This window comes from Dermochelys coriacea, chromosome 1 (assembly GCF_009764565.3).
Source record: "Dermochelys coriacea isolate rDerCor1 chromosome 1, rDerCor1.pri.v4, whole genome shotgun sequence".
Lineage (NCBI taxonomy): Eukaryota > Metazoa > Chordata > Testudines > Dermochelyidae > Dermochelys > Dermochelys coriacea.
In genome coordinates, this window is record NC_050068.2 from 335719501 (window position 1) to 335740625 (window position 21125).

Here is a 21125-nt window from a genome sequence, read left to right on the forward strand (position 1 = left end):
ATAAATGCCCTGCAATCATGTTTTTTTCCGCTTGACCTGTTCGAAGTTTAGATTTTCATTTAGCTAAGCCTCAGTGCTCATCCAAGTGGTGTGTTAAGTACAAGCATGGAGGCACAAAATATTTCAGTCTAATTATATCTGGTCTACGTGTTTAAGTTTCTTCTCATATTCTGTCTGAGTGTGATTTTATATTGCAAAATGTACTTTACCATATACCTGAAACTTCTAAGGTCTATCTTCTTGTGTTATAAGTCTCTGTGACTTGGTTTTTATTACTTAGGCTATGGTTTTCTACTTATGTAGACAAAGTCCAGCAGGCTGTTGTTTCCCCACTGAAGGCCTAATCCTGGACTCCTTAATGAGGATAAAGAAGCCAGCTGGAGTTTTTCTAAATAATGAGTGTAGGATCTTACCCAAAGAGCTTTGAAATTAATACTGCATTCAGTGCATACAGGCAGAAGAACTGAGTGCCGCATTAATGTGGAACTGCAAAGGTGCTGCAAAGGTACAACAAGTAAGCAGAGTTAGTATAATATTAATTGATTCAGATATCCTGTACAACATCAATTTGTTCTCTGAAAGTATTGAAGGACAAGTCAAATAACAAAACAAAATCTGACTTCATGTAACCTTACACAGAAAGGAAGCCAAAGAAGAAACGCTTGACATGTTAGTGGAAGTTTGAATATGGAAGCTATTCAGGGCTTGGACATTGTCATTAGAGTTGTGCAAATGTTTTGTGCTGAAAAATGTAGATTTGAGGCAACAGAACCTATTTGTGAATTTGAGTTAATTTTAGTGAATGGTTTCAGTAAAAAAAATCAGAGCTGTTGAAGACAGTTTATGTTGGTATTTCTGAAACAAACAGTTTTGACTTTGTTTGAGCAAGACAATTTGTTTCAGAATTTCCCTCAATTTTATTTAAAAAACCCACTGGAAATGAAAAATTTCACCTGACCCCAATTAATTTTTTCCAACTCTTTTCTTTTGCTGAGAAATTTTTTAAAAAATTATTTTCAATCAGAAATGATTTTTTAAAATCTTTCAGTTCAGCCACCAAACCAAAAATTGGTTATTCATCCAGCTCTATTTCTCTGCAAACAAACTTGTTGCACGTGACTAATTAAAGTGGGTGCAAACCCCTATTCGGACACTAGTTTGGTTAAGAGTGGCTTATTTGAGTTAGCTTAAATTTGTTTCCAATTGCCTTAAGCTAACCTGAAATAAGTCACTCTAAACCAAACCTAGAATGTCCACACAGGGGTTGCATAGGTTCAACTAAATTAGTTTAAATTCCCACTTTTAATAAACTGGTGCAATTGTGTAGACAAGCCCTAGACCGAGAATGTTATTTAGCCTTTCAAAGAATTTGCAGGAGAGCAATATGGAAAATAGCTCTTTTCTATTTGTCATTTGCAAGCTGGTGATTTGTCTTTTATTCCATTCTATAAATGTGTTAGATGTATACATTCAAAATCCATGTCTCATTGTAAATATGGTTACCTTGTAGGGATATAGTAAGTATATAATGTGGAGAAAGGGTTATTCAGAAAGGCTAAATATCTTCTGTATAAAGATTATCCTGCAATAAGTTTGCTAAACTCAAGTTATTGTGTATGATATTATTTTAAAAAAATAGTGATATGTCAGAAGAAGGAAATAGGGTATTCAAATACCAAGAAAGAGGGATGCAAAAGTAAATAATAAAATTTTAAAATTGCAGACAAATATGTGTCAGTTTTGTTGAAGGACAATTCTGAATCTGCAAAGAGATAACATATTTCACCTGCTTTAGCAGAAACTAGTTGAATAACAGTTAAGGACTTAGATGCATTTTAGGTTCTGTATATCTCAAGGAGTATTCAAGATAATATCCTGGTTTTGTTCAACATCTTCATTAAAGATCTGATGATCGGATGGATTGTACCCTCAGCAAGGTTCGCAGATGACATTAAGATGCGGGGAGAGGTAGATATGCTGGAGGTAGGGATAGGGTCCAGAGTGACCTAGACAAATTGTAGGATTGGTCCCAAAAGAAATCTGATGAGGTTCAACAATGACAGGTGCAGAGTCCTGCATTTAGGATGGAAGACTGCTACAGGCTTGGGACTGACTGGCTAAGCGGCAGTTCTGCAGAAGAGGACCTGGGGATTACAGTGGACTAGAAGCTGGATATGAGTCAACAGTGTGCCCTTGTTGCCAAGAAGGCTAACGGCATGTTGGGCTGCATTAGTAGGACCACTGCCAGAAATCGAGAGAAGTGGTTATTTCCCTCTATTCAGCACTGGTGAGGCCACATCTGGAGTATTGCATCCAGTTTTGGGCCCCCCACTACAGAAAGGATAAAATGGAGAGAGTCCAGTGGAGGGCAACAAAAATGATTAGGGGGCTGGGGCACATGACTTACCAGGAGAGGCTGAGAAAACTGGGCTTATTTTAGTCTGCAAAAGAGAAGAGTGAGGGGGGATTTGATAGCAGCCTTCCACTACCTGAAGGGGAGTTTTAAAGAGGATGGAACTAGGCTGTTCTCAGTTGTAGCAGATGGCAGAACAAGAAGCAATAGTCTCAAGTTGCAGTGCAGGAGGTTTAGATTGGATATTAGGAAAAGCTATTTCACTAGGAGGGTGGTGAAGCACTGGAATGGGTTACCTAGGAGGCGGTGGAACCTCCATCCTTAGAGGTTTTTAAGGCTCGGCTTGACAAAGCCCTGGCTGGGATGATTTAGATGGGATTCATCCTGCTTTGAGCAGGGGGTTGGACTAGATGACCTCCTGAGGTCTCTTCCAACCCTAATCTTCTATGATTCTATGATAATAACTAAAGAAATATATTAAAGAGGTGATAGAGAGTTGTCAGAAAGACAAAATGTTGGGAGTTTAAATTATTCATATAAAGCCTGCCTGACATCTTTACTGTTGTTCTGGGATAAGAATGTGGTTAAACACATGCTTAAGTGGTTTCCTAAACTGGAGCCTAAATGTAAAAAAAAATTGTTAAACTCCAGTTTCTTAAGCCTAGGATCTTAAATCTATATTTTTGTATTTAGGTACCTAAATGGATTAAGGAGTTTACTTTAGGCATCAAGGATTAAAAATTTCTAAGTGCCTAGGGTCCCATTTTTAGAGAAGCACAGTCACCTAAGAACCTAAGTCTCATTGAAAGTCAGGTTATATCTACACAAGAGACCTGACTGTGGCACAGCTGTGCACACTACCCTTAGGCTAGGAAACCTTAGTTAGTTGCGGGGGTGGGGGGGAGGTGTTTTTTTCACACTCTTGAGTGACATAAGTTTGCAGACATAAACAGTAGTGTAGACATGGCCTTAGTGGGCTTACGTCACTTTGAAAATGGGATTTAGGCTCCTAAGTGTTAAGCACTTTGAGGATTTTACCCCAAAGCTCGAACATTTTGGCTTGGAATCCAAAGTAGGTAACAGAAAGGAAGAGTTGAAGAAACTGTAACCAAAATTCATTTTGCTTAACTCTGAACAGCAATGTTATAACACAGGTCAATATTCAAGGGGGACTAAAAAGGTGAGATGTAAAGGTTAATCTCTACCATGAGCAGAAAGCTTTAAAAGTATCAGCAATCTGATAAGAAAAAAAAATCAGAAGAGCTGTAAAATAAGCATAAATAACTGAACAATCTAGATGGGATAGGGAGTCTGAACGCTGAATTTCAGACACTATTTCTGTTGCGAGAAAATGTTCAAATAACTGGCAGTAAGCAAAGGTAAAAGGTTTTTCATGAAGAAAATTGAAATTGCAATGGAAATCAGGAAAAAGAAAGTTAAAATGGTACATTTGTTTGCGTTTAAAAATTGTCTGTCTTTATCTAAGGCCTAATCCTGAACCTATTGAAATAAATGACAAAGCTCACTGGGTGCAGGATCAGGCCCGTAGGTGCCATCTGGCAGAGCACTGAAGCACATGTTAACTTTGAAGTCAATGGTAATAGTCATAGGCTGCAAGCTAAGCATATACTTAAGTTCTTTGCTGGCAAGAGACCTGATTCAGCAAGGCACTTAAGCATGTGACTGTCTTTAAGCATAATGACAGGTTTTAGAGTAGCAGCCGTGTTAGTCTGTATTCGCAAAAAGAAAAGGATTACTTGTGGCACCTTAGAGACTACAATTTATTTGAGCATAAGCTTTCGTGAGCTACAGCTCACTTCATAGGATGCATTTGGTGGAAAAGTTTTTTTTTTTCTCTTTAAGCATATAAATTAATCCCAGTGGGACTACTTGCATGGTTAAAGGACCATAGGAGTCACTATACTGGTCACATCTGAGGTCCTGCTCATCTCCACTTCTAGATGCTCCAGTGTAAGCCAGACAACTCCAGAGTAAACAAATGTGGGACAATCAGCTTCCACCTTAGCTCCCATGCTGATCTCTAGGTAACTAGATATACGATAACTAGGTAATAGAGATTAAACCTTGACGCATAAAGCTAAGTACCTGCTAAATCAGGGCCATAGTGAGGAGAAAGTAAGTGGAGATGCCAAAGCTGTGATCATATTTCTTAATAAAGTAGTCAAGGAGTAGAGGTGATGCTACGGTGTCGATAACAACAAAATGCCCATGAGAAGTTTGGCCCTCTGAAGGGAAACAAGTAATGTGCATGTGTCCAACTCAGATAGAGCATACGATAGCTACATGTTTGAAAGGAAATGAATGAGGCAGAAGTCAGAACAATATTTTCAGAAATCCTTAATATTAAGTCAAGCTCTCGAGAATTGACTGTGTTACATTTATCAAAAAGAGGCATCAGACTGTAGAATGAAATTGTACATAGGGCTTCTGGTTTGGGGGGGGGAGAGTTATTCATTTACTTTTCAGAGTTTATTTTAGTAATTGTTGAGTTTTATGTAGATGTCCAAAAATTTGGGGTTGTTTCTTTCTGTAAATACTGTAATGAGAACTGTATATTATAATGAGTAATCTGCTTGTAATATTCCCTAGTGTGCTTTAACATAGTACTGTTTCAAACAGCACTACATTAAAGTGCACCAGCAGGACTTTACTGTACCTTTAGTGTACACCAGCAGGACTACCTAAACTAACTAATGTGCAAAATATTAGTATGCATTAGAAGTCCACACCCCATAGTTCACATTATTGATCTGTGTAGAAATCCCTTAATACAAGTAATCATTTCTGTAATTTTTTCTGGTGTTTATTGGACAAACATCAATTTCTTTTTTTTTTCTCTCCTATTTTTTTTTAAATAGGGGGTGTTTATTAATGTTTATCAGTTAAAATTTAATCAGAAGTCCCTAATTATAGATCAGTTCTCTCAACTCATTGTGAAGCAATTAAAGACAAATTCTTATCCCACTAACTCAATGGTAGCTTGCAATCTACATCAGTCTTCAGAAAAACACATACTTAGAAACATACTCTCATACACACATGAATTTTCATCCACAGACTCAAATGCTTGAAATGTAACATAGCACATATACATGCAGATGTTCAAAAACATTTGATAAAGTTCCTCCTCAAATATTGTTTTGTAATACAATGGGCCAAATGCATAGGGGATATAGAGATACTGTAAGTTATAGCTTGAAAAGTGGGTGTAAATGACTAAATTGGTTGTAAATTCAATGCTGAGATGGCAGGAGGGAGGGGATTGTAGAAAGAAAAGCTACCAGCCAGATTGTGTAAAGTGATGGCTACACAACTGCTTATGTCCGTACAGCTCATGTTACTCAAGGGTGTGAATTAGCCACCCCATTGAGCGACATAATTTATGCTAAAAGAAAAGGAGTACTTGTGGCACCTTAGAGACTAACAAATTTTGGCTAGGATGGTGTTTTTAGGAAGATCACCAATGGACTGTAGTTTCCTCAGGAAGTCAGTGGTGTCTCGAAGATAGCTGGGAGTGCTGGTAACGTAGGGCCTGAGGAGGGAATCTACATAGCCAGACAATCCTGCTGTCAGGGTGCCAATGCCTGAGATGATGGGGCGTCCAGGATTTCCAGGTTTATGGATCTTGGTAGCAGATAGAATACCCCAGGTTGGGGTTCTAGGGGTGTGTCTGTGCGGATTTGTTCTTGTGCTTTTTCAGGGAGTTTCTTGAGCAAATGCTGTAGTTTCTTTTGGTAACTCTCAGTGGGATCAGAGGGTAATGACTTGTAGAAAGTGGTGTTGGAGAGCTGCCTAGTAGCCTCTTGTTCATACTCCGACTATTCATGATGATGCAGCACCTCCTTTGTCAGCCTTTTTGATTATGATGTCAGAGTTGTTCTGAGGCTGTGGATGGCACTGTGTTCTGCATGCTGAGGGTTATGGGGTAAGCGATGCTGCTTTCCACAATTTCAGCTCATGCATGTCGGCGGAAGCACTCTATGTAGAAGTCCAGGCTGCTGTTTCGACCTTCAGGAGGAGTCCACCCAGAATCCTTCTTCTTTTGCGAATATAGACTACACGGCTGCTACTCTGAAACCTGTCATAATTTATGCTGACAGCAATATGTCAGCATGAGAGTTTCTCTTGCTGACATAGCTATCCCCACAGGTGAGGGCTAGAGTAATTAAGCCAACAGGAGAGCTCTCTCCCCTGCTTAGAGCAGCTACATTAAAGAGCTTACAGAGGCACTCCTGCATCGGTGCAGCTGCACAGCTATAAGCTCTCTAGTGTAACCATTATCTCGCTAAAGCAAGATGAAAGAAGATGTAAGATAAGCAGGGTTCCCATTTTGGTTGCTTTTCTTGTTACTAATTCAACCTTCCTCCTCTTCTGTATTGTAGTTACATCTCCCAAATTGCCAATATGCAAATTGCACTTCCATTTACATTATCTCTGCATTTTTGGCCAATGAGTCAGAAGAATATACAGTGGTTTATATTATTTTGGATGGGAAAACTGGACTGAGAACAGCAAACATTCAATCACAGCAAATTGAGGCCAACAGCTAAAGATTCAGAAAGGATGAGGCATTTATAAGGATGAGAACGTCCACAGCTATATTTTTTAGGATAAAACTACATAAGGGATAAAATCACTAATGCATGAGGATATAAACCAATTTCTAAGTGATAGGGTGTTGATTAAATTTAGGACAGTATTCCATAATTGTCAGCTACAGTGATTCATTTACCTCCCTCTGTAACATGTGGTGTTAGTTGCTGTCAAAGACTGGTTGCTGCTCTACAGGGACACTGGTCTGGTCCAGAGTGCAATTCCAAATTCCTATAGAAATTATTCTATATGGAGGCAAGATTCTCAGCTGGTGTCATTTGTCAAACAACAACAGGAGACAGAAATCCAGACCATAGGGAAATAAGGTCAAATTGTTTGATTCAGAGCCATTTTATTAAAGAAAGGAAAATATATGGCATATGGTATCAAGTAAGGCAATTTAAGTAGAGTCAAAAAAGTTAAATACAGCTGTGTATCTGCATGACAAATTGGAGAATAGAAGAATACTGTGATGTATCAAGTAGGTGAGAAAGAGCTAATTAAAGGGGATGGACCTTGCTGGATGTTGTTTCTTTTTCTTATCCAGTAGTCATTAATGTTTTTGTTTGATTTATCTTCAGTTTCAACTTCTACCTTCTGTTCTGCTTCACCCAGTGACATCAGTGTCAACTATCAGAAAACAAAAGCTGGGTGGATCCTTAACCTTGAAACACAATCAAAGAACAATTATGGGAAAGAGATAATAATGTTTTTAGCTGTTCTTTCCCTCCCCACTCCCCGTCACCTCTCCCATATATTTAAACAGATTTGATTATTTAAATAAATACTGAACACTGAGGAGAAAAATTTCAGTGTAGTGCACTACTGTGAATCTTCACTAAAATAATTTGAATCACAAATGCCCATGACAATCATTTGAAAACTTACATCTACATGGCACATGATGCAATCAGACAAGCCATCTTCATTCTGAGTCCTAAAATGACCTTCTATGATTTCTGCTTTTTTTAAATACAATAACACTAGGCACTTTGTGTGCCAGGAAATTCTCTAGGAAGATTTTTGCTATCTGTTGGTTGTCGGTTTCAAATTCAACCCAGGTCAATAATAATTAAATGCTATCACCTGATGGATATTCAGTATTTTGTGTACACAATTGGCACATTTGCTGGCAGTCTCAGAGAAAAAACAAAAGCTGATATGGGCATGGAGCCTGATTTACATTCCATGTCTCAAGGTAATCCTTGCAAATGAAGTTAGCCCTGCAGGTGCCAGATACCTCTTCAGAGGTGTCCTGTGGATTGAGTGGTCATTTACTTCAGTGAAATTTGAGAAGGAAGCATGGCATTGTGGTTAAGCCACAAAACTAAGACTCGGGATATATGGCATAACACCTTAGCTCTGCCTCACACTTCCTGTGTGACGTAAGGCAAGTCACGTAATCTCAGTTTCTTGATCTATAAAAATGAGAATACATTTCCCATACAGGGTATTGGAGTAGAGTGCTTGCAGGATGTCCTCTAACTTTTCTACAAAGGAGAAAAAATGAAGCAACTATGTACAAAGTGTTGTTAAATGCCCAAGTGAAAAAGTAAAGATAAGGATGTTTTATTGTCGTCTATTTCGTAATCTGAGGTTTTACCTATAACAACAGCAGGTAAAACATTTTACACAGAAGTGTAATTTTTCTTAAAAATAATGTCCATGAAAGTCTAATCCAATCCGTCTGGTGAGTAAAATCATCATCATCATTATCACACAGAGGGATCACGGTTGATGGTGTCACTCCAGCCATCGTGTAGTGAAGTTCCCAGATCTGACCTGAATCCTGTAAATCCATAAACGTATAGGGTGGCGCTACAAGCAGAACTAGGTAGGAACAGGGTTTGCACCCTTTGCACATCGCTGGAGACGGTGAGAGCACTGTGTGTTGGGCTGTTTTTGTCCATTTTGGCGACATAGTCAAGGAGCTTGCAACACCACTGTTGATATAATGAGTGATTGAAGGAAGGCCAGATCTCTTCAAATTATGACACTTTGCATAAGGTCAAGCCACTTTATGCTCATGATTTGGTGCTGATGGTTGTATATGGAATGTCTCTAGTTGCTCCAAATCTGCTTGAAAAAAGGTCCAAGTTTCTGACCCGTGTAGCAATACAGGTGTACACAAGTTTGAGAGATCCTCAACTTTGTTTTAGTGCAAAGAATTTTTGTGTCAATTTTTTTTAATGCTTTTTCATACATTTTTGCGACTTCATGCAGGAAGCTGCAAGATATATTCACTACCAGTGCGAGAGGTGCACACTGGTTCATGGCTTTTGCTATGTTTCTACACAACACTCAAGTGTGCAGCAGTGATGCTTTCTTGCCATATTCTGTCAAGCTATTGAATGGATTTTAGGAGATGCTGCTCCACATATTAGAATCATGATTGTCAAGAAGTGTTCACTAACCAAGACTAAGCCAGTGCTGCTGCCTTGCTTGTGGAGAAGTCAGAGAATTTCAGCTGTGACCTCCAAGGTCTCCAAGACACCACCTACACTATTGGGGTTGAATGTCTCATACAAAAAGACCAAGGTCCAGAACCTCAGAGCAGAGACACCAGATCTCCCAGTGCTGGTGAAGTCGAGTATCGTGGAGTGGGTTGATGAGTTCATCAACCTAGGCTACCAGGAGAGTTCAAATGGTCAGCAAACCAGATGTTCTTCAACAAATAGGTCTCACTGCCTCCTGCATGTGAGTACAATGCTGCTTCCAATCTTTCCAGGCCCCATTCATAGCAAATAGAATCAATGGGAAAAAACTCCCATGACTTCTATTGGCTTTGGAACAGATGTTAGCCAGTGATGCAAGTACAAATGTCAAACCCTGCAACTTGACTTCCCTGCTAGTACAACCACACCTAGAGCCAGAAAGACAGCTGGGGTTTTATTTTTCAAACTTCAGTTGTAAATGTTAATTTTGACATCTGCCAAGTAAAACAAAGAAAGGGGAAAATGTGTTTCATTCCCACACTGTACATCTCCTGGACCTCTGAATATGCAGTAAGGGGCCAGCTAACCTTGCCTCCCTTTTAGCCTCCTGATTACATGAGAGTTCCAGCACTTAGTAAGTTCTTCCCTGCACTAGAAGGGCCTTTCTCATTGACAAAGACGTGTATAGATAATGTGTTCCCCAAAATGTGTCTTACTCTTTATTGATTTCTTATCCATCTCCAAATTGTAAGTAGCAAAGTTTCAGTGTAAAGAAAGGATAACAGCAGAGTTCAGAAGGTTCCTCTTACAGGATAGTCACCTCATCTTGTTGACATGTTTACATCGAGGTGACAGACTCCTCAGCAGGATAACCTCACAGATGTTCCAGACAGACTTGAATAAATAATAAAATGCACAATTTGTTCCCTGCTGAATAGGATCAAACTAGTCCTGTATCCAACAGTAAAAAGAAAAGGAAGTACTTGTGGCACCTTAGAGACTAACAAATTTATTAGAGCATAAGCTTTCGTGAGCTACAGCTCACTTCATCGGATGCATTCCAACTGTATCCAACAGTAAGTTTATACTTAACAAATAAGAGTTTTGTAAAACTAAGAGAAGAAGGACTTTGGAATGATCCCCTGTGGCATTTTGTGGCATTTCAGATGGAACTATGCAAACAGCAAGTAGACTGTTCAGATACCCATTCTGTTGCATGCACAGAAGACCAAACTCTTCCTTCAGTTAATTTATGCAACTCCCTTGGCCTCTTGTCTAAATCTACTGTTGCTCATGGACAACAGATTATAAGAAGGATTTGTGGCAGAGGCTGTTTTTAAAATCTCAGTGTGAGATTTTAAAACATATACAGTGCAGAATAACATAGATGCTGTTTTTTTCCCCTGTGTTCATTACCTTTAGATGTAATGATGACAAAAAGCAGAAGCATTTTGTCATGGATGCAGGTTTGGGAGTGACGTGCCAATAAGTTAAAGTCTCATAAATTGGTGGTAAGGAAGAATAACTGTTTTAATTCATGGTCATTTAGAAGGGTAAATTTCAGATGTTGCAGAAACCTGTCTTAATATGTAAACATGGCAAGTGCTAGGTAAGAGATTCATCCATAGCCCACTGGATTTGATGGAAATCTTTCTGTTGACTTCAATGGGCTTTGAGATCAGGCTCTAATGTAGCAGCCAGACTATGCCTGGCACCAGGGACAGCTATGCAAGGGGAGGAAGGACACAAGGATCTTATGGTGTGGCACTTGGCATAGCAGCTAGCCACGACTGAGTCCTTGTGCTCTCCTGAGCACAAGGATTGATCCTCTTTTGCCTAACTAGTGACCGTGGCTACTCCACAATGGGTAAAGTTAGGTATGGAGCAGTGCAAGCCATGAGTCATTCTGCTTCATGCTGCCCTTATAGAAAAGTTCTGTAGAATTTGATGTATGACATCATTTGTGTTCTATACAGATGTAACAGAGTTCAGAAACCCATAGACTTTAATAGAAAACAATCTCCGTGTTGAAGAGCTTGTTAATAAAATAATGGATTTAGCTATCATGCTTTGCCTAGCTGAAACAAGGGCTCATAGGGCCCTGATCAAAAGCTCATGAAATGAGTGGGAGTGTTTCCACTTCTAAAATATGGCATCTTTACACATCAGCAAAGGAAATAATCTGGTTTGATACTGATCTGAGCCACTGATGCTGTGGATTGTTTTACATATGTGTGTGTGTGTGTTGTGTGTGTGTGTGTGTGTGTGTGTGTGTGTGTGTATGTGTGTGTACAGATATAAATATGTAGAGAAAGTGCATTACCTAGTTTTGCCAGCCTCAATGACCTTTTCTGTATGGGGGAGTCAAGAATAATGGAAATCCAGGTGAGATGCTGAACAGAAAAGTTGTCTTTTAATGTGAACTTTGTTTTTCAATAACATTGAATCAAGTATACTAAAATACATCAGTTTCTGTGTCCTTAACATTTTGGTTTCACTGAGGGAATAAACCCACATTCGTTATATTTGTTATTGCAAAAAAATCCAACCTGTACTAGAAAACTGCATTGTTCTTAAAAATACTGCTGTAAGGAGTAATTGCAACTTGTGACAGAGAGAGGTTATAATTATGTATACCATTACTTACGTCTCCATGCACACAATAGAATTAATCATTTCAAAGGTATTTTTCTCTTTTATGCAATATCAGCTTTTAATGTGTTGGGGACATAATTCTTCCATTGTAAAGATAGGTAAAACTAGACCATGGTACGACTGGGTGGTTTCATATGACAAATCACTGTAGGGAATGAAGACTGAAGATAAACTATCATTCAAAATTGTCAGAGTTACAATGGTGATAATCTTTCACATGGTATCTTGCATTCCAGCCTTCTCAGACAGTTGTCTCTCTCAATGGCATTTGAGTGAAGTAGGTACTTTATCCCCATTTTGCAGATGATGACACTGAGACAGAAAATGGTTAAGAGAGTGCCCAAGGTCACACAGGACGTGCGTGGTAGACCTGGAATTAAAATCCACGAATCATGTTTTAGGGCCCAATCTGACAAGAAATATTTCATTGACTTAAGCATAGATGGATCGAGCTCTGTAATGCCCAATGCTACACACAGTGCAGTTATATTAAAGTGTACTCAAAGATAAAGCACTTTCTGCAAAGGTAAATTTCAACCTCCCCACACAAAATCTGAGTAAACTAAGCAGGGGTTGTGGTGCATGGAATTCATTCTCAAAACAAAGATAGACCACAAGGATTCCAAACTCACCCCCTCACAGGGGTGGTGCATCAGACTCATGGGATGGAACAGCAATCCCAATCCCTACTGGGATTTCCTGCTCATTCGAGTTGTGGTATTGTGAAATCAGTGGCCGCTCCTGCACCTCCACAGAGCCCTTCCTGGAACATACTTTGAGGGGAATTCTTACAATATGTCTTCTGGACCTTTGTTGATCATTTTATTACCCACTTAGACCCTGATTCAGGAAAGCAGTCAAGCTGTTGATTTAATTGGCCTCCGTTTTGTTGGTAGTTCAGAATTTTCTTCTTATACCAAGTAATTTAAATATAGGAATAAAGCAGACAGGCTAAACATAATGGAGACATATGGCTAATGATTTTGAGTGCCTCAGTTTTAAAGTGTTCAGTTAGGCACGCTGTAGGAGGGGCTGGTTTCAGAGGTTACTACGATTTTCTGAAATCAGTGCCTTCCAAGGGATCTCAGATGAGACATGCAAAATCACTAGCTACATTTGAAAATCTTTGCCATATGCCAAACTCCACTTAATCCCTGTCTACATATGCTATACAAATGTTTGATCACCGTGTGTGTGTGTGTGTGTGTGTGTGTGTGTGGTGTAGACATGTCCAGGATACATTCAACACCCAAATCAGACGTGAAATTTCCCAGAACAACTGCCAAATCTTACTGAACCCTAATTATAGAAGTGAATTTTACAAACATTCCCTCAGTGCTATCATTTTCTTTCTCATTAGAAGTCTCTGCATATAACAACACTTTTGTTAATTTCATTTATTTACAATGGGACAAGACTGAGACGGGGCAAGATTTATTACTATGACATCACTGATGTTCAGTAATTCATAAACACTGGGTCTAGGAGTTAACACTGCTGTTATTTCCTCTGATGCCTTGACCTCACCACAGTCTAATAACATACAGGAAATCCAGAAGACAAAGGGGGAAAGCAGTGATTGCTAAAATAACCAAAGAAAACTAGCACAATCATGTAATAAAGTATCGGCCCGATAATTTATTTAACATAGTAGTAGAATCTGCTAAAGCAATTGGAACTCCATTATTCCTGTTCTAAATTTATTATGGAAATAAGGAGACCGGGGAGGGAATCACTTAAAGAACTGAGACTTTTAAGTTGTATAGTTCAATTGTATGTATCGGTTTAGGAGTGTGTTTCTTATGCTTACATATGCTGTCTACTTAATAGCTCAGCTAGAACAGACAATCATTGTATAGCACTTATGTTTCCAGAGGTCATCCTGTTTGAGCAGACAGTGATGTAGGTGATATATTACAGTTGACACCCAGAATGTTGCTATACAAAGGGATTCTAATTCTCAGTGTCCCTGAGAATTGTTCAATATTCTTGATGGTATCTAATGTCTGGTATGCCACTGAGATGGGATTTTTTGGTGTCTTACTAATCAATCAAGGTTAACATGACATTCATGTTGTGCTTTTTTTCTGATCACGCTACTTTTGCTAGGTCATCTTGTACAGAGAAATAGTATAAGTAATTCTTTGGGGGTTCCATGGTCATTTCATTTATTTAAACAAATTCTTCTTCTTGTCTTTAATACAGTCAGGATTTAGGCAGAGTTATAGAACAGGTAGAGTGAGTAAGGTTTGCAAACTGACCCTTCAACTATTCTGTACAAATATGCAAAAAACAAAGTTCACAAACATTTATTCTTATTCAAACGGTTGTTCAGTTTGATCATGCTTGTGTCCCTCTTTATTCACTTAAATTGCACAGAGATTTGGGGAGTGCCTTTCTTCCTAAGAACCATCAATATTACCAGCAAAGAAAGATATTTATGTGTGAACAAGAGTATTGGTAATTGACATTGACAAACTGTTTTAACAGCTTTTTCATCTGATCAGGGAACAGAAGCATACCATGTGACTTAGATGACCAATCACACACCAGAAAAAATGAATAGCAATAAATAAAGGCACTGTTTGTGAAGAACTCATTTGAATTGCATGCTTTATAAACTATAAATCATTCAGACTCTAACAACCTTGGATACTAGAGGAGTATTTTGAGGTAACCAGGTGAATCTGAGCCACTGAGAAATTAAAGTCAAACTTTTCAAAATTGGGTCTCTAAAGATCAGCCCTAAGTAAAAGTGGCCTGAGTTTTAGAGGTGATGAGCAACCACAGTTCCCATTTAAATCAACAGAGCCTAAAAATTGGGGCCTGAATTATGACTGGGATTTTCAAAGGAGCCTCATGGATTTAGTTGCCCAAATTCTACCAAGCATAAGAACCAGATTTTCAAAGCTATTTAGCCACCTGAAGATGCAAGTAGGTGTCTAGGGGGATTTTCAAAGTACCTAAGCAGGTTAGGCACCTAAGGCCTGTTTAAATTAACGGGAGTTACTAAGCTCTTACCTGCATTGTTAGAGACCTAAATACCTTTGAAAATTTGACCCTAAGTACCTAACTGTATGAACCCACTTTAGAAAAGTTTGGCCTAAGTGACATACTCAAAATCTGTGGCAAAATCAGGAATAGAAGCCAAGGGCCCCATCCTATTCAGCTTAAGTCAATGGGAAAATAGAACTAAGCTCTGCACCTTCGGTCTCTCAGGCTTTACCTCCAGGATTATCCTTCTTCCCCTCGTTTACATTAGGGTTGACTTGAATTACATGGGAACATCTACAGGAAACCAAACCTAAAGACTTTTATAATTCACATAGTGAATAAATGAGACTATTGTATAGTCAGTATATTGGGTCCAGAATTTCATTTACATTTAGGATAGGAAGGGGCCTTAAAGTGGGAATACATTACATTTTCCTCCATTTTTAGGTCTCTTTGCTTTGGCAGAGCCAAGGGAGCGGTTTTACTGTAAATGAGAATCAGGTCCATAGGTCATTTTGTACAATAATCTTTCTTTGAAATCTATCTGATTTTTATTTGCTCTTGTACAAATTTTCATCTTACTACCAGCATGCTTTTTCATGAATGCCAGTCTTTGATGATATAATAGACTTGAAACAATTTTGAAACAGGAACAGTTTGTGATCCCACTATGTACTTCTTGCTATTTATGGATAGGGGATTTGCTGATTCACTAAAATGTGATGCTTGCATTCAACTTATAAAGCCCAGGAGGTTTCCAAATTATATGTTCAAGCACTTTTCAAGGGCAATAGTTTGCATACTGTCTCGCTAAAAGCTTCTTGCCTTTATTTATTATTTGAACGGAGTTTCCATTTTTGGATCTATGTCCAGCACTCTTGAAAATGATCAAGTGCATATTTTTATAGAAGCTTTAAGGACTAAATTCTGCCCTCAGATGTATGTGTGGTGATCCCAATCTCATGCTGCTGAGCTCCTCTGAGAGCAGAATTTGGACCTAAATCCTTCTGTATTGCTTCTTACTCTTATTTCTGGGTGTGTGCAAGCTCTTCTTAATAATTTACTCTGTTTACTGCTTGTTTGTATTCTAAGGGGTGAGGTTTTACTATGACTTCCGCACTTAAATGTATTTGGGCAAGTTGCCCTACTTGTAATAGGTTATGCTTCCAGGAAAGCATGCTTCCAGAGACCTTCCGACTAACAATGATACATTAATGGGTCACCTAACAATTATACATTTATTGTTATTATTACTTGCTGATAAATTTGGGAACTTAATTAACATCTTTACATAGTATTTAAACTGAAATATGAAAACACTGTGGGATTTCTCTATTTTTCCTCTTATTTCAAAGGAGTTATTCCCCAAAAGCCAAGAGCAGGATATACCATCTGTATATTCTGTTGGCCAGATTTTCCAGTCCTTTATGCAAGTAATAAACCATTGTTAATGGAATCACAGTGTCATCAAACCGCTACAATGAAGTCTCAAATCAGGGCCTTCATCTATTGAAAAATTCTCCACATCTGTTTCTTATTTGTCTCATAATGGCACACTGGATTACCTTGGGATGATATTAAAACTGTCATGACACTAACTTTGTAACATTATCATGTATCCATTGGGGTACAGGTTGAGCAATTATCTGCATTAATGAAAGAATCCCAAGGAAATGTGTATTGATAATAACATTTGTATTAAAAAAGGCTTATAGCATTAGTGCCACTTTCTGTTACTATTGTCCAGTACTTATAATGTCATCTGCTTATTCCTTTAATTTATTATGCAAGAACTAGATTTGGGGTGTGCAGCTAAAGTTCAGATCAAGTTTTCATTTTTTGTAAGTTAATATGCTACAATTTGTGATTTGGGACAAAGTCAGGAAATAGAGTCAGAGTGGTGGAATGAAGATCATAGTTTGAAGACTAAACAAAAAAGGAGAGGTTGAAGGAGAAGAGAGTGATGCCATGATGCAGGAAATCAGAGAGGATACTCAGACATAGGGAGATAGCATAAGGGAAAACAGAGTCCTTACAGGAGGTGACTAGGTAAATGATAAGATGTGTATGAAGGGGATGAGAAAAAGAAGATGAGAAAAATATGGAGGCAGGTTGTTATGATATTGGAAGAAAAATATCATGTGCCTTTGTTGCTTTAAACTATAATATTGTATTAGACCTAAGATACGGGACTGTTTCTTTGTACGCATCTGTACAGCACCTAACACAATGAGACCTCTGACTATAATCCAGTGGGAGAGGAAGGGAAAAAAGGGGGTTACAGCAAACTGCAACTGTAACTATAGTCCATGGCATGTACAGGTGAAAAGGAAATCTGTCCCCAGCATATATTCTGGTTTTTCATGGGAGATGTGGATTTTACCCATATTGCAAAACTAGAAACATTGTGCTTATTTTGACTGGTAGATATGGCCCTAAGCAAATGAAAAATAATTAGATGTACTGAAATCCCATTATTTTGTAGTTATTGGACTGGATTTGTTTAGCGTTGGCGGAGGTGTTCTTTGATCTAGTTTATATCTCATCATGCTGTTCCCCCAGCTCATAGAACTAAAAAGCAATGCATTGAAAAGTACTGAAAGAAATTATTACTAATAATGTGAATAAACTGTGTCTGGGGATAAGGGAAATGCCGGTCTTTAAAAGCCCAAGTTAGCTAGAGCAGGATGCAACACTGCAATTTATGCCAAGATTTCCCCTTGGGAAATGTGGGTATCGTGGTCAGTGAAACATGCTTCACCTTTTTTAATTCCAGATACAAAGTCCAAACATCAAGACCTTTACTCAATTCTTATTCAGGCAAACTCCCACTGAAAGCAATGCAAAGTTATTACAAACATATGAGGATTAGACTAGAGCTCAGGAGTTGTCTGAATGAGTTTTGACTGATGTTCAGCAATGTCATTCTAGTTGTAAGTCAGACAGTCTGGGCCAGATTCTTAGCTGCAGGTAGGTGTAGCTTCACTGACCTCCCTGGCAATATTCCAATTTGCCCCAGCTGAGGATCTGGCCCTCTGTAGCTAACTTGGATGCAACACTGTATTGAATCAGACTCAATATTAGTGTCCTTTTGTCACATAATTGTATTGCTTTTTCTTTTCCTCAACAGGACAAGATTTTTAAACTGCAGGATTCGCATTTTGAAAATGGACGAGGGAAAAGCCCCTATGACCCCAAATTGCTGACAGCTTCTCTTTTAATAGGTACGTGCGGTGGTGTATAATGAATGAGACCTACTTTCTCCATAGAGAAATAGAAGTTTGCTACATTTTCCCTTTCACACTATTTCACAATGGTTGTGGGTTTGTTGTTGTTGTTTTGGGAGTGAGGGTTCTATGCTAAAATAATTCCAGGTTGATTATTTGACAGATGGCTTATCCAAGTGTTTTGAAAATAAGATGACTATATAAAAGATGCCTCAAATATCAGCTGTTTTGTTTGTTTCCCCATTGAGATGGCACACTCTTAATTTCAGCTGAAGTCAGTGGGAACAAGGGATACTCAGGAATTTACACATACAAACCCTAAGACCCTGATCCTTCAGCTGACTGTCTATAGGTGCTAGGGAGCAGGTCTTGAATCAGGGTTGTGGGTCCCTGGAGTGCTGACTCTCACTCATCAGCACCAAGGGAGAAAAGTGAAGTAGCACCTCACTAAACCTGGAAGGTTAAACCCCACAGGACATTCCCTCAGAGCATCCAAGGCCTGCAGCCATCTGATTGGCTTACTCCTTCTACTTGAGCCAGCAATGAGCCAGCTGGTCTGTCTGAACAACGGATGCTGCCACATCAGACCCTGCTCTTGCTTGCTTCCTGCAATCCTGATCCAACTCTGTTCCTGGTTCCTAAGCTGCTCCTCACTCCTAGCTTCCACCTTGCTCCTGCTCTGTGCCTGATCCTTGCCTCTCTCTTGTTCCTGCCATTTCACCTTGATCCTGACCATCGGCTGCTACCAGTCCTGGCTCTGACACTTGGCTCTAACTTCTGACTGACTCTGGCTCAACCCTTTGCTTGGCACTTGGCAGCTGACTCCATCTCTGGCCTCTATTTCTATACTCTGTCCTGACACCTGCTCTGCCCACTAGGACATACTGCCTATGTCCCAGTTTTGAACACACCCACACAGAGCCCCACTGAGGTTGTTGATGGCCCTATAAAGACACTGGGGTGAGGGTGTCCATCTACTTTCAGTTGCAGATCAGGGTCTAAGGGCCAGAATTTTAAAGGTATTTAAGTGATGTTACTGATTTAAACCAGAGTTAGGTGCCTAAACACCTTTTCAAAATCTGGCCCTAGGTTACTATTGCATCATTGATCCTGTTTAGATTTTCTGGCTGAGTTTTGCAAAGCAGGCTAAGAGATTTAGACACACATCTTTTATTGAATTAACTATTATTAAATCAGGAGTGGCTAATTAATGGAAGATGTGTGTCAAAATCCCCTACACTGCACTGAAAATCTCAGCCTCCATTTTTATTTTAATGACTAATTTTTCCTTCTCCTTTTACTTACCTTGTGTAATGTTGAGTGAGAAGAAATAAAAAGGCATTTTTCCCCTTTCCCCTTACCTGAGCAGTTAAAATTTCATGGGTTTTGCTACAGAGGCTTTGTCCTTGATATATGTCTTTGTGGGTAAAGATTAGTAGTTAGAACTCAAGATCTCAAGGAGGCATCAATGGGCTTTCAAAAGTTTACTGTTCTGTGTCCCCCGCAAAACCCTCCTTAAGATAAAAACTAGTCTAGCGTGAGTTATATTCTCTGTTACTTTTCAAACATTGGTAATTGTAGGTCTTTACCCAATAAACATTCATGCTCCATTTACACTGCATTTGTTCATAAAAGACAGCAAGAATACATAGTCCAGAGGTAGCCCTAATGATCACAGGTGATGAGCTGCCCTGGGGCCACACAATTTTGTAAACAAGAAAGAAGCATATACCTTGCTTCAACTTGCACCCTGTACTTACTCCAAACGAAAAGGAAAGAACCATGTGCCTAAAAGGCTGGTGTATAAATTAATGCCTGGAGCAACTTTAATTTGTGATGGAGCTGCTCCCCTGGGACTTGACTATTTACTTTAATATTCAATAAAGAAAAGGGATGATGACAAGCTGGTATTACGTGATACATACGGTATGCAACCACACAAAGTCAAGAGTCTAACCTTTCACATTCCTTTTTTTACCCGGTCCTGCACAAATATGATTATTTTATTTCCTTTGGCTTTGCTTTCAATGTTTTTAACAAATCTTTGACTTTGTCAGGTTAGTCACATTTTTTGCTGCCTCAGTATTTTTTTACTCTCTCTTAAATATATTTCCCCACTATAGATCATTATCCTGAGCACCTTGTTTGGTTTTGACTCAGGCTTCAAGTAGATCTGTGTGCTTACTTACACTCTTGAAAATCAGGCAGATTGATTTTTTCCCCTTTTTTAAACTAGAGGACAATTTTTGCTTCTCTAAGACTTCTTATTGGTTTCCTTATTGCTACACTGTGTTACGGGCTACATTATAATGCTACAATTATGTAGAACATTTTACTAAAAAAGTTCCCTAAGTACATTACGAAGTGGGGGCCAGATATACTCACTGGTTTCCAATGGCTTACGCTGCCAGTGGCCCTCCGGCAGAAAGTTGATCTGGTGGGAAGCACAGCCCCCACTGCACCTATGTGGTCTCTGAGGCAGCTGATATAGCATTCCAAATGGGTGGAGTTGACCCAGAAGAGGCTGGAGCCAGGCTGGCTGGAAGATGAGCTGATTGAGCCACAATTGCTTCCCCACAGTACAGTGGTCCCAAAACTTTTTCTGTCGCAGTCCCCCTTACCCATAATGGAACCTGTCCACGCCCCGCAGGAAACGCAGTAGAGAGCCGGAGCCAGAAGTAAAGCTGTGGTCGGGCCCAGGAGCCGTGAGTGGGGTCAGCAGTGGGGCAGCAGCCGGGGCCCGAGGCTGGGGCCAGATCTGCGGCTGTGGCTGGGGAGCAGAGCAGGGCTGGGTGACACTCATTCCTTGCCCCCCATGGGGGGCTGGCCCGTGCCCTGCCACATACA

The 21125-nt window shown here is 39.4% G+C and overlaps 1 protein-coding gene across 1 annotated transcript in view; it reads left to right on the forward strand.

Annotated features, from left to right (window-relative positions):
* The window catches only part of SEMA3A (semaphorin 3A), a 291534-nt gene that overhangs the window by 188954 nt on the left and 81455 nt on the right, over positions 1-21125 (forward strand). Inside the window, 1 exon segment of the mRNA XM_043497991.1 lies at positions 18188-18275. Within this exon segment, the coding sequence (XP_043353926.1) occupies positions 18188-18275 (88 nt within the window).